Source organism: Anabrus simplex, chromosome 5 (assembly GCF_040414725.1).
Source record: "Anabrus simplex isolate iqAnaSimp1 chromosome 5, ASM4041472v1, whole genome shotgun sequence".
In the NCBI taxonomy this organism is placed as follows: Eukaryota; Metazoa; Arthropoda; class Insecta; order Orthoptera; family Tettigoniidae; genus Anabrus; species Anabrus simplex.
Genome location: NC_090269.1, coordinates 96,496,730 through 96,510,846, shown reverse-complemented (window position 1 = coordinate 96,510,846; position 14,117 = coordinate 96,496,730). Strand labels below are relative to the sequence as shown.

The 14,117-nt window shown below is 38.4% G+C and overlaps 1 protein-coding gene across 2 annotated transcripts in view; it reads right to left on the bottom strand.

The window, feature by feature from the left end:
• The window catches only part of LOC136873791 (U3 small nucleolar RNA-associated protein 6 homolog), a 228,371-nt gene that overhangs the window by 126,596 nt on the left and 87,658 nt on the right, over nt 1-14,117 (bottom strand). For both annotated transcript variants that reach the window (XM_067147025.2, XM_067147024.2), the window contains exons 6-7: nt 13,135-13,271; nt 5,069-5,269 (exon numbers count right to left, since the gene is read on the bottom strand). In XM_067147025.2, the coding sequence (XP_067003126.1) occupies nt 5,069-5,269; nt 13,135-13,271 (338 nt within the window). The remainder of the gene's footprint in view (nt 1-5,068; nt 5,270-13,134; nt 13,272-14,117) is intronic.

Here is a 14,117-nt window from a genome sequence, read left to right as displayed (position 1 = left end):
ACTATATCATCATCAACAACAAAAAAGAAGGGGAGAAAAAAAAAAAAAAAAGGAATTTAAAAATCGTAAGAAGTCTTTCAAATGATCAAGCAACAGGTGCAACATTTCAGATAACGGAAAAACACATGCTTTCCACCTGTGTGCATTGGCCTTGGCTACTCCCTCCCCTACCCTAGATTTCTCAATATTCTTCCAGCTTCCAAACTTCACATCCCACGCAACAACGTATAGTCGTAGCATGTATTTAGGAAGAATCCAGTACAAAAGGAGGAGTGAAAATGAGCAACAGAACAAGTTTTACGGCATCCTTCAATCTGAATGTGGCAGAAAATGGAGGGAGAGTGGCGGGTCGTAAATGTGAAGTGCAACCATGTATGATTTGTTATTGGCATCATCAGAGAGATACGGCAGCCAACAGTAAAGCCTCGGCTAACCTTCAATCCGAGATACTATGTGCAACAGCTATTTCTCGTCCTTTAAAATACAGCATTTCATGAGAAATGGCATATCAAACAAAATAATATATTTAAGCAGATCCTCCTCTACTTTCTGAAACATGCCATCTTTTGGTCTGCAAAATGCTTTGCGAGATTTGTTGGCCGCTTGAAGTGCACCTCCCTGTTTCCGCGGTAGCGCATGCTGCATTCGGACACTGAATGCATGTGGCCGCATGATCACGAGTTTATATCATGCAGTATTGCTCAAATTCTTGCTCACTGTGGACAAACAAACAATTTTGACATAACAAAAAATGCATGTCCCGTTCCCAAAACGCTCGCAAAAGACGTTTGTACTAGATTGGAATAGCACACCACCAGTCACTTCAGCGCGGATTCTCCCAGTGAACTAGTGCAGTGGTATTTCCTACTGGCTGATAACACTATGGAATGCCCGATTTCGCAACAGGAAGGCCGCTACCTGAGTAGTTGAGATCTTTATTTCAAAACACATCCGGAGCTGCGTGATGGACATTTGAAGAAGTGGGTGCATCAAATACATTAACATTTCTTTTTCTCCACTTTGGGCCCAAAAATATTGGGATGCGTAAATTATGCGAGAAAATACTGTATTACACAAATGGCCGTCAACTCATTTGCACCACCTAGTGGTGCCTCATGTTACTACCACTGCAGAGTACAGTGTACAGCTTTGTCATGTCATGTATCAATCTGTTCCACTCCAATCGCCCAGGTATGGTTAATAAGCCTCCTCCACTCCGTTCTGTCCTTCCACTTTCCTGTATCCCGCTGGCGACTACGTTGGTTGTTTGGGAAGCAGCTATATTTATACGCGAGTGTGCGGCCTCCAATTAGTTCGCGCCGTGCAATCTGACGTCTGATTGAATATCTGAAAGCACGACCTCCGATTGGGTCGCGCCGAGCAGTCGGACGTTTGGTTGGGTCTCTGAGCACACGACCTCTGATTGGTTCGCGCCATGCGGTCTGTCATCAGGTTGAATATATGAGGGCACAATGCTCTAAACAATTTCCTGCGTGATCTGAAATAGGTAATGGAATATTATACTCCAAAAAAGTGATGTGAATAGCACTCTGCATTTATCACTACAGTTTCTTTCATTTTTACAAAGAATGATGAAATAATATGCTTCGTAATTTTGAATCACAATATGAAACATGTTTCTTGGATACGATGCATCTTTTGACATCATCTCGTCCACTGTGAGCCACAGAAAAATCACAAGAACACGCTGCAAAACACGTGGTTTTCACTAACAGTATTGTACACGTCAATTTACGTTGCACCAACACAGATAGGTCTCATCGCGATGATGGGACAGGAAAGGGCTAGGAGATGCAAGGAAGTGTCCATGGCCTTAATTAAAGTACAGCTCCAGAATTTTCCATGCATGAAAATGGGAAACCCACTATTTACAAACTTGTAATACTGGATACTGGCCGCACTTAAGCGATGCTGCTATCGAGGTCTGTTTTCCACTAACACGTGAAGCAAATAGGCATGGCCATTCTGAGTAACAGTCTATATATTTGTAATGATGGCACTGCTATCTTCTTAGAAGTAGACCCAATATGACAATTGCTCCGCTTCATTTTACGCAGCCAATCATTTCTTCTAGAATCTATTACTTTAATACAGTAATTAGAATTGTGAAGCACTAAAACATCACGCACGCACGCATACAATGGATAAGCGCATAGTTGAGCTCCTTCATTCGCAATGAATTTTACAATGATCGCTCACAGGTAGCAAAAGAAATTTGACGATCGAATAATGTATAGTTGTCAACTCATAAGCATTGAAATAAGGAGGGTTGAGCAGTAATGCTCAAAGCGATTTAACATTCTTTCCTTTTTTCTTTTATCGTGATAATGTTGCTTTTCCTAATATTTTCCCATATTACACAGTTCAAAAAAATTAGGGGAATATGATTTTGAATGTATGCCATGCTCCACAAAACAATACCTCACACCCAGGTATATTACCAACTAAACCTTTATTCTTTTCTGTTGAAATATACAAAAGAACATTGATGGATTTGCGTTCATTTTCAGAACACAAACGGAAATGTCCAAATAGGGATGAAAACAAAGTGATAACAGTCCTCCAGGGTGGATTTTTATCACAATTGGAGAGCTTCAGTATGGTGTATGTCCTCCATGAGCATTTATCACAGCTTGGCACCTACGTGGCATGCTCCGTATAAGTCGATGGAGGTCATGTTGCGGTATCAAATCCCATTCTTCAATGAGAGCCTGTTTAAGGTCTTGGAGAGTCTGTGGTGGAACAGGACACCCACGAACACTTCTGTCAAGCCTATCCCACACATGCTCCATGAGATTAAGGCCAGGACTATCTGCTGGCCATTCCATCTCTTGAATGTCTAGTTCTTGCAAGGCAGCTTTGGTGATGTGCGCTACATGCATTGTAGTGCACAAGTTTGAATTCAGGGCCAACACCGTGTGCAGCAACCAACACATGCTGTAGCAGTATCTGCTTGATGTACCCCACAGTGGTAAGATTACCACGGACGACGACAAGATCTGCATGGCCATCAATACTGATGCAACCCCACACCATCACAGAACCTGGTCCGAATCGGTCGCCTTCCTGGACAACATTTGGCATGTAGTGCTCACCACGGAGCCTCCACACTCGATGTCTATCACGCTGTGTCAGGGGAAATCTGGACTCGTCTGTGAACAACACAGGTCTCCATTGGCGAAGTTGACAGTTGACGTGGGTACGGGCAAACAGAAGGCGAGCTGCGCAATGTTGCTGCGTTAAACGGGGCTATCGAAAACGACGTCTGGGTGATAAGGACACTTCTCTTAATCTGTTCTTTACTGTCTGGTCAGACACCATGACTCCAGTGACCCTCCTGAGGTCTTGTAGAAGTTCTCTGGCAGTTGCTGAACGACACCGCAAAACACAGATGGTCAGCTATTGGTCATCCTGTGGGGTCGTCATTCTTCCACGAACTTATCCAACCCTCCTTGTGAACTGGCCAGTATCATTGTAGCAATTCCACAAGCGGCAAATAACTGACAGAGAGACATTGAGATCCACAGCAACACGACGAAAGTCCATCCTTCCCGGATCAAAGCGACTGCCCTTGCGATTTGAACCTCGTTAAGATGTCTCATGGGATGTGCTGGTTGATGTACAATGTGCTCAAATGACCGCAGTTGTCTGTGTACCTCACGACGACACACGGTCACACCGCTATTCACTTTGTTTCGAGGGGTCACCTGACAGTTTAATGCATGGCTATGCCTACAGATGGAGTATAACTTTGATTTGACATACCCTGAGTAGCTGAAAGAGATTGAAAATTCTTTCCTTTTTCCTTTCTTGACCATTGGAACCCCATCTACCAAATTAATGTTCACATACCAGACGTTACAAAACATGATCCCCTAATATTTTCTTTTAACTGTGTAGTTGGCAACTTTGGTTTAGGCTAGATGCAAGTGAACTAGCTTGGATTTCTACTTGTTGACAGTGTAAATGTTTGATGATTGAATTATTGCACATGTGTAAGCATCACCAACCTTTCAGTTATATGGACAGGCTCAACTCAGTAAAGCCAAATATGGTAGCGCTACTGTGCAACTCACTGTGCTTAAGCAACAACTGTGGCTTATTAACCCACTTGCCCTGTACCTGAAACGCCACTGAGTTTACAGAGAAACATAATTTAAATCCTTTGTAACTCAAGTTTAAAACTCTACACTCCCCTACAATGCATATCAAAACAAAACTTGTCACATATCATCAAACACTAAGAATATTTTCATGCTGTTTTGTAATTTAGCAAGTCACCAGTAAAGATGCTTCAGAATGAGGGTTTGGTGTGATAAACTTCAAAATAATCTGGGATATGAGTTGTTACAGTGCAATTGAATACATTACTTTCAAACAAGCGATATTAGAGTGCAGAGAGCAAAATAAGCTTTTATATCATCCTCATTAGTATCACACCACTTGAAATCATTTAGCCAGTTTTCCTATCATAACAAGACAACTGTTTCCTAGTGCAATCACTACTTTCACATGCAGTAACTGAAAAGAGAGTGCCCATACAATTTAATTATACCAAAAGATCCAACGGAAAACAATGCTGGTCCTTATTCTGAAGTGTTTCAGGCACTTAGTTTCTCGTGAACGATTGAAAAATGAGACTGCCTTTCTCTGCCATCCATAACCAAATACCTTCATCTCTTCTCATACATTTTATTTATGGCTGTGCTAAATCAACCATAACATTGCTATCACTTTCGGACAACGAGCTGTCACCCCAATTTTAATTATCAGCACCACAAGCACTCTTCACTAGCCTTTCCTGGCAAGACCGAGTGCACTATGTCTTCTGGTATAAGCTAGAACAAACTTCAAACTTTTATTGACTTGTTTCAGTCTCAACCTTGGCTTTTGACAGTAAAGTGACAGGTAAGAGGCGACGTTAGTAAAGGAATTCCTTATGCAGCAAGTCCCTGTTACGAATTGTGCCAAAATGTCACTCGTAGGATCCCTGCACAGCATTATGTTCTGGCAAGGAACCAAGACTAGGAGTACAGTTAACACTCACCTTATCCTCTCCTTAAGGGGATTCTTGATAGCAGGTTTGTTATTAGATGCACCTTCTTCCACAATCTCCATGCTGGCCTCATTGTTAGGAGAGAGGGCATCGCTGACAGGTGGATCTGCCGAATACGAGAGGCCTTCCAACTCTCTGCGAGCCATAGCATCCCACGTCAATTCATCATCAGGAAACCGTGACAGGAGATCACTAGGATGAAGAGAAACAACACAATAAGCCATTTATACTGCCTGAATTTATCCGTAGTCTTCTTGTTAGTTCCGTTATAGTCCATTACCATTCTACTCTGTCTCAGAAAACTCTAAATTCAACATACACAACCTAACCACGTGGATATAAGACTTTTGAGAAAACATTCATTACTCACCCTGCAAACTAACACAACATTAAACTATACTACATGAATCCATTGAAAATACCTAACAGAAATATACTTTGTAACACCAGCTTTATTAGTTCCACAAGAAAGCCACTTATGAGGAAAAGTGTGAATAGGACACCACATGCATAATGACTGCTCTAGCTCAATAATACCACCCACATGTTCTGTAGTTTCCCAGTTACTGCAACAAATTTCTTCACGAACATAAATTTGTTTAAATAAATATAACATGATCACCATTAATAAAAGTAAAAAATAATGCTCAAATACATTATTTGCACTCCAACTACATTCAAATTAAGCTATAGATATTCAGACCCAATGAAAGGGTATGTATTTTAGTGGTAATCAACCCTCAACCCCTCCTTCTCATCTTACTATGTCTCAAGTTCTCTGGGAAACAGAGAAGATTTACATAGTTACATAGTTAAATAGCAGCACAGAGGGCTCATGTTCAGTGACAGGGAGATGCCTTTCTTATCTTGCATGTACCACATCAAGACCGAACATATGTCAAGACGGGGCCCAAAAGAGTGTTTAAGTCTGACCTCCTGATGAAGCTGGGAAGCAGAAACGAGTTTTCACAAGGATCTGAGAAGGATGAAGAACTGGGATCAACGAGAAAACAGCAATGTAAGAAGATGTGGAGATTGCCCTTGTCCTTCTGTTTTCCTGTCTGTTCAACTCTTGCTATTGCTCCCTCTTCCAATGCTGACCTCTTATCATGTTTATCCAATTACGTATTCCTATTCATGTTCCTATCTTTCTATATATGATCTGATTTGACAATTTAGATCTGTATCGTATATGTACTACAAATAGCTTTGGGAATGGCAATCTTATAGTCAAATAAACAAGATGGACATAATTACATTGGTAACAGTCACCATTTCAACACTGACAAACAGACAAGAATGGGTCACATTCATGAAGAAGAACACAGGCATCTTGTGGTTAAGTTAGATCAAGGACAATAAAGGATATATGCAGGCTTTTTTACACAATTTCAGAGAAGTCAAGGCTTAATACGGAAATCAGCAAGAAGATATAACTTGGGGGTGTATTCCGTCAGAGAATACAGAATTACTATGAAACAAAGATGCACCTTACCAACGAATGCTAGACACTGTACATAACGCAGCTATAAGCATATACAGTAGAACCCCTATTTAACGTTTTTACAGGGACCTGATTTTTTTAACCTTAAATGGGGATTTGCCTTAAATCGAGGTTTCAGTAGAAAGCACACCTTTTCCATAGATCTTTGCCTGTATTAACGTAAATTGTAACGTCATACATCACAGTGACAGTAATAAAACAAGGAGATATCTACCCTACACACTGTACTGTAGTTACGGTTTGTGCTTCATTTTGACATATTTTTGACGGTGAATTCAAGTCCGCTTCGGTATAAGGTTGTTCTCATAACGGTATACATGATTTTCCATAAAAGTTGGGAAAGATACCAAACTCGCACAAAAACACATTAAAATCGGTATGAAACAGCAATTGGTTTGTTTAAACATTTTTGCAGATGTTCTCCAAGCAGCGGCTCACTCATTAGCATGTATTTTCTAATTCTAATAGTCTGAGGACGCATATTTAGTTTCATTCATAAAAACTGTAATAGCATCACTCCAGAGGCTTGTGGCAAACATTTCCATTTTCTTACTTCAAACGGTGTCACCTAACCTACGTTTACGTACGTATTATGAAAATATACTTCAAGCTCTAGGTACATTTTCACTATAAATTTACACAAGAAATTTAACAACGGCTGTGAGCTTGCATCCAGGAGATAGTGGGTTCGAATCCCACTGTCGGCAGCCCTGAAAATGGTTTTCCGTGGTTTCCCATTCTCACACCAGGCAAATGCTGGGGCTGTACCTTAATTAAGACCACGGCCGCTTCCTTCCAACTCCTAGGCCTTTCCTATCCCATAGCCGCCATAAGACCTATCTGTGTCAGCGCGATGTAAAACCACTAAGCAAAAAAAAAAAAAATTAACAAGACGCAAGAGTACATAACCTAACCTCTGAAATTAGTTATGCACACCGCTGTGTCTTGAGAAGTATCTCGTTCTTATGTTATTTCAGTACATAGTATTAAAATTAAGCAACCGTTTACTTCAGCCTTTATTTCTAAGAAGTTAACAACTGCTGGCATTGCACTTTATTGTGAAAAAATGTATCCAAATGCTCGTTTACACGAGTCGGAGTTGTGAGACCTCAGGATGCTCAAGATCAACTTGCTCTCAGGAAGCAAGGAATCGATACGGAAGATTATCAATTGCATTTAATATAAACGCTGGAGTAGAATCATATACTGTATTTGGTAATGTGTATGAATATTGATAATGGATAAAAACTACCGTAACACACCCGAATTTGTCCGTAATAACAGATGAATCAGTAAAAGGGTTCTCATTGTAACCCAAGGGTATTGCACCAATTAATATAAGAATTTTCAAAGGTTATAACAACACTGTCATTAAAACGGGGGTTCTCTTTTGCTACAGCGGCCACAATCAGATGTGCACCTGAGTCCGACATCTCACTTTAGCCCCAAGTGCCCGCACTTTAATTCCTCTTCTGCCATGAATCATCCTTAGCAAGCTTATGACGTCTTTTTCATAGGTTCTTAATGTACCATAACCAAAACGAATAGAAATAAATATTTGAGAATTTCAATATTTCCTAACAGTAAATGCGGGTTTTTTCCTATTGTGAATTATGTTAAATCGAATATAGCATTGCTCATATGGATAATTTAATTTTCGGGGCTGGAAATTTCTTCCATTAAATGCGGGTTTACGTTAAACTGAGGTCACGCAAAATCGGGGTTATACTGTATTTGGCTGCTACAAATAATGTGGATCTACCAGACTGTTTAACACCTACACTCACTCCCAAATTGAAGTACTGTCCTGTCACATACATATAGAGAGATCATTCTCCACTTTGAAGCTACTCTTAACAGACAAACAACACATTTACACCAGAAAACTAGAAGATTGTTGTGGTGCACTGTAAAGCAAATTATGAACAGAAACAGTAGGGTGTGTAGTGTAAAATGAAAGAGTTATGTGTATTTAAGTGTTTTTCCTCACAATTGTATTATTTTATTTATTTATCTTTACACTGTTTTCTTACAGCTTTTTTAATAATAATAATAATAATAATAATAATAATAATAATAATACAGCTTTAATAATAATAATAATAATAATAATAATAATAATAATAATAATAATAATAATAATAATAATAATAATAATAATAATAATAATAATATTTTTACATCCCACAAACTACTACACTTTTTGGAGATGCCCAGGACCTGGAATTTTATCTCTCAAGAGTTCTTTTTACGTCCCAGTAAAATTACAGACATGAGGGATATGAGGCTGACAAATCTGAGCACCTTCAAATAGCACAGGAGCGAGCCAGAATCGAACCTGCGAAGTTGGGGTCACAAGGCCAGCGCTCTATCGTCTGAGCTACTCAGCCTGGCACAACCTTACTAATTATGATTTTTATCATCAGTATTTGATTACCACACCATGTCTTATCTAGAAGACGTATGCATATGTTACAGCAGCGAACAGTAATAGACTGAGGTCCCGCAAACTATACACGGATTGTTTATACTATTGGAACAGCAGCAACTGTAAGTAGAATGTGATTTTCTTCCTTTAATGAGCTGTTTATTCGTGATCATGATTTTATATATTGGTGTGGGTGAACTGTGAGAGTCTTGTAAAGGAATCTTACGTCTGCATTTCATAAAAGTGTTTAATGCCATAACAATAGTGCATATTTCACTACTTGTTGCATGGTTCACTAGTTGCATGGTTATATTGGTGATTTATACAGCATATAAATCTGTTGTCTAATCATGACTTACTGTGTGTTAAGACTGTGAACGTCGCAATGAATGTGACTTCCTTACTTCTCACTTGTGTTGCATGGGTGTCCAAGTTGCCATTTAGTGTCGAAGAGTGTGCTATTTGGCAGCATGGGTTAGTGTAGCAAATTTAAACCCAAATTATTTTTTAGTTCACAGATTGAAGATTTACATACAGATATGTTCAATATGGACTGCTACTCACATAAATACAAAAGAAATTGCTTCATTCATTTAGATCCTGTATAAATACATGGATTGTTAATGACCTGCTAAGCACTTCCTTGGGAAGGAGGAGGTGAAAATTGCCAGAAATTTTACCAGGGAACAATTTATTTTTTACGAACATATATTATATACTGTATACTTATACAATAAGCCCTTTCACATCAATAACACTGGTCGACAATTAATTTGTTACAGAAAGAAATTCAGGTGTTTCTTATGTATTTTCATCTGCTGATTTCAAAAATGAAGTTAGAAATTGTCCATCACCCACCATTTTTTGTAATTTTGAAAATAATTTTTTTTTCCTGTTTATTAGCATTGGAGGTATATAGGTTGCTGATTAGGAAGAGTATTTTACTTTTAAATTTAATTTCATTTTGTTAACAACGGAATTATAAAATTTGGTGATTGCTGCCTTGAATTCATGACTTACAACAATTATATTCTCCTACAAAACAATGATTTTAAGGTAAAGTTTGCAGATGAGTCAGTGTGCCCAACTGTAGCGGAATGTGTTGTTGCAATTTACTTTAAATTGCTACCTAGCGTATTCTAAATGGGTATAGTACAACAAGAGGTAGGTTAGTTCTATCTAGCCTCATTAATTTCAGACGACTTACAGTGAACGACAGGAAACAAGGAGCAGAATAAGTACTTGAAAAGTTTTTTCATGTTGTCCACAAATTGAAAACAAGACCACTTCGAAGAAGAATCGACTAAACTTGTTGGAAAATAGTAAAATTCACAATTGTATTTCCAACATTTCTGCAAACTGGAAGAAAGCTTGTTAGAATTTATCTTTCGACACTGCATGGCGGAGCATAGCGGAATTTCAGAGAACCTGTAGTGACTTTTGCTACAGGTCACACTGTGAGTTGGAGCTTTCTTAAAAAGAAGCTAATTCTGTGCTCTCTTCCGTTGTCAATTGGATTGTGATAGAAGTGTGTAATATTACAAGTTGTCCATTTCATGACCGTATTGATGAATATAATCAAGAAGTTAGTAAAATAACCACCTAATCGATACTTTATTATTGCCTCAGGCAAAACTGAATATAAATTAGCACTTTCAGGACATGTTTCGACCACTTAGTGGTCCTCTTCAGCTGTATAAAGAAAGAATTGAGAAGAAAAACATTAGGACAATAAGCACAAATAATAAAAGTTCTTTGGAGACTCCTTTGTTAAAAAATGGAGGTCATCAGAACAGGACATCTTGCCTCTCGTTTGCATGAACTGTCAGACTGTCACATCGTTACTTCACCAGGTCGCTCTCAAAGACAAACCCTCCAGACAGCGCACAATAAACATCTTTTCCAAACAAGAACGAGAGGCAAGATGTCCTGTTCTGATGACCTCCATTTTTTAACAAAGGAGTCTCCAAAGAACTTTTATTATTTGTACTTATTGTCCTAATGTTTTTCCTTCTCAGTTCTTTCTTTATACAGCTGAAGAGGACCACTAAGTGGTCGAAACATGTCCTGTTAGTGCTAATTTATATTCAATTTTGCCTGAGGCAATAATAAATTATCGATTAGGTGGTTATTTTACTAACTTCTTGAGAAGTGTGTAATACAAACCATAGTAGTGCATTATAAGGAGTAGTGTAAAGTGTAATGTGTGTGTAGTGTGTATAAGAAATATGTCTCGAAAGTGCAGAAATGATAAAAACAACTTCCAATATGTGTGCGTGAGATGACTTTCAATGTGCAGAGACAGAAGTTTACTCCTCTCATAAGAAAGAGTTATCACTTTTATTTTACAACAAAATAGACCAGAACAAGACATGGGCCCCAGAAATATGTTGTACGAAATGTGGAACACTATTGACTGCCTGGTTGAAAGGATCCCGCCATATGCCTTTTGCAATACCTATGATATGGCGCAAACCTAAGGATCGTGTGACAGACTGCTACTTCTGCTTGACAAATGTATCAGGAGTAAGTTTAAGTCCAGACATACTGTTAAATATCCATCTTTGGATGCAGCAATTCAACTGGTGCCTCATGGGCAGAACTTCCCACACCAACTCCACCAGATGACAAGAGTGCAGAATTTTTCGAACATTGGGATGATTTACAGAAGGATCCAGAATTTTGCAGAAGATGATACTATAAATGAACCTCACTTTGTAACACAGGAGGATTTAAATGATTTGGTTAATGATCTCGGTTTAAGTGAAAGCAAGACAGAATTACTCGCCTCAAGATTGAAAGGAAGGAAGCTACAGCAGGGTGGCGCCAAAGTAAGTTTTTTCCGCAAACGCCAAAAGGAATTGGAGCATTTGTTTTCTAAAGAAGAGGAGCTAGTTTTCTGCAATGATGTTGAGAATTTATTCCAGTCACTCAGTGTTGAGCATAAAGTTGGGGATTTGTGTTTGTTCATACACTCCTCGAAAACAAGTTTGAAAGGAGTATTACTACATAATGGAAACATATATCCATCCATTACTTTAAACCATGCAGTTGGTTTGAAGGAAAATTATGATAATATGAAGCTCTTACTTTTTGCTATCAAGTATGACCAATTCTCTTGGCAGATATGTGAGGATTTGAAAGTTATAGTCATATTACTAGGGTTACAGCTTGGCTATACCAAATTTTGCTGCTTCTTGTGCAAGTGGAATAGCAGAGATAAAGTTAATCATTATATTCAAAGTAACTGGCCAAAAAGAGAATCACTTAATCCACTTAATGTTCTTCACTTGCCACTTGTACAACCTGAAAAAATCTCATTGCCTCCACTGCATATCAAACTAGGCTTGATTAAGAATTTTGTGAAAGCTCTGAATCGTGATGGCAGTGCATTTCTCTTCCTAAGAAATAAGTTCCCAAGGATCAGCAATGCTGAAATTAAAGAAGAAATATTTGTTGGCCCTCAGATAAGAGAACTGATGAAAGATATGCAATTTGAAAACCGCTTAAATAATGCAAGAAGCAGCTGCATGGCAATCTTTCAAAAAAGTTGTAAAAAAACTTTCTAGGAAACTTCAAGTCTGATAACTACAGAGAACTTGTCAGTGAGATGAGATGATTGACAACTACACGATAACGAGATGTAATATGTCTCTAAAAATACACTTCCTGCACTCCTATCTCGATTTCTTCCCTGAAACCTAGGGGCTGTGAGCGACAAACACGGGGATAGTTTCCACAAGGGCATCATGGAAATGGAAAGGCGCTACCAGGGTAAATGGTCCCCAAACATGCTGGCAGACTACTGTTGGACACTGATAAGAGGTGTTCCTCAAGTAAAATACAGTAGAAACTCCAATTTACAAACATTTTAGGTGAGTAAATATAATTTCAACTAAAATATCATAATACTATAGTGTATAGACACCAAAAATGGCTTTTATGTTATTACTTGAAAACCCTGGATGATCGAAAAGTTATGTAAAAGGATTTAAAATACGCACAAAAAAGTATGTCAGAAACACCTATTATTTCCCTTGTAAAAGAAAAAAAAAGAAGTACAAATTATGTCTACCAGTGTAATCTTTAAATATGACCCAATCTTGCAATAGTACCATTACTTACTTGACAATCTTAGCCTGTAATTTCTCCGTGAAGCTGTAGTCCTTGGCTATCGAGAGGAGACTGATGAGGAAGGCAACGTCGCTGACCTTCTTTGAAGCTGTTTCATAAATAACTTCTGCTAAACGGCCCTCAATTACCTGTAAAAAAAAAATAATGGAGTCAATGTTTAAATTCATGATCTCTCAATCCCAGCTGCACAAAGACTTGTACCAAGCCAAGACTGATACATCTATTCATGTATACTCTTTCATCAACCATGATTTTATTAAATGGCATTTTCTTAATAGATGTCAAAATGCTTTATATCTCCCATTTCCTTCGAAGAAACACTAGCAAAACTATGTCAACTATCTAAAAGTAAAAAATCAGGAGATATTTTATGACATACCATGGCATTTCAATGCATCATTGAAGATGTAACTTGTATCAATTCAAGAATATTTAACACATTATAGTACACAACACTTATAGTACCTTGAGATTGTTGAATACTTCAAGTATTTGAAAGTGAAATAATGCAAGATACAAGGTTGGATAAAGAGATCAGCAGAACGGTGCAAGCGAGAAATACATTCTACCAGAATGTAAGGAACCTGGTATGGAACAGAGACGTTCCGATGAAACGTAAAGAGATAATGTACAAGATGTACTATACCCCTATTTTAACGTATGCATCGGAGATTTGGACTCTGACAGCAAGAAATGGGAGTAAAATTCAAGCCGGTGAGATGAAATTCCTGAGGAGTATGGCAGGGAAGGCAAGGAGAGACAGATTAAGAAATGTTGAGGTCAGAAAAGAGATAGGGGTAGAAAGGCTGAGTGATAGGATGGAGAAGATTAAATTGAGATGGTTTGGGCATATCATGAGGATGGAGGAGTGAACGGAAAAAAAAAAAAAAGCAAATGTTGAAGGCTAAGATAGAAGGAAAGAGGGCAAAAGGGAGGCAAAGAACAGTATAAGAAAAAGAAGATTGGACTGGAAT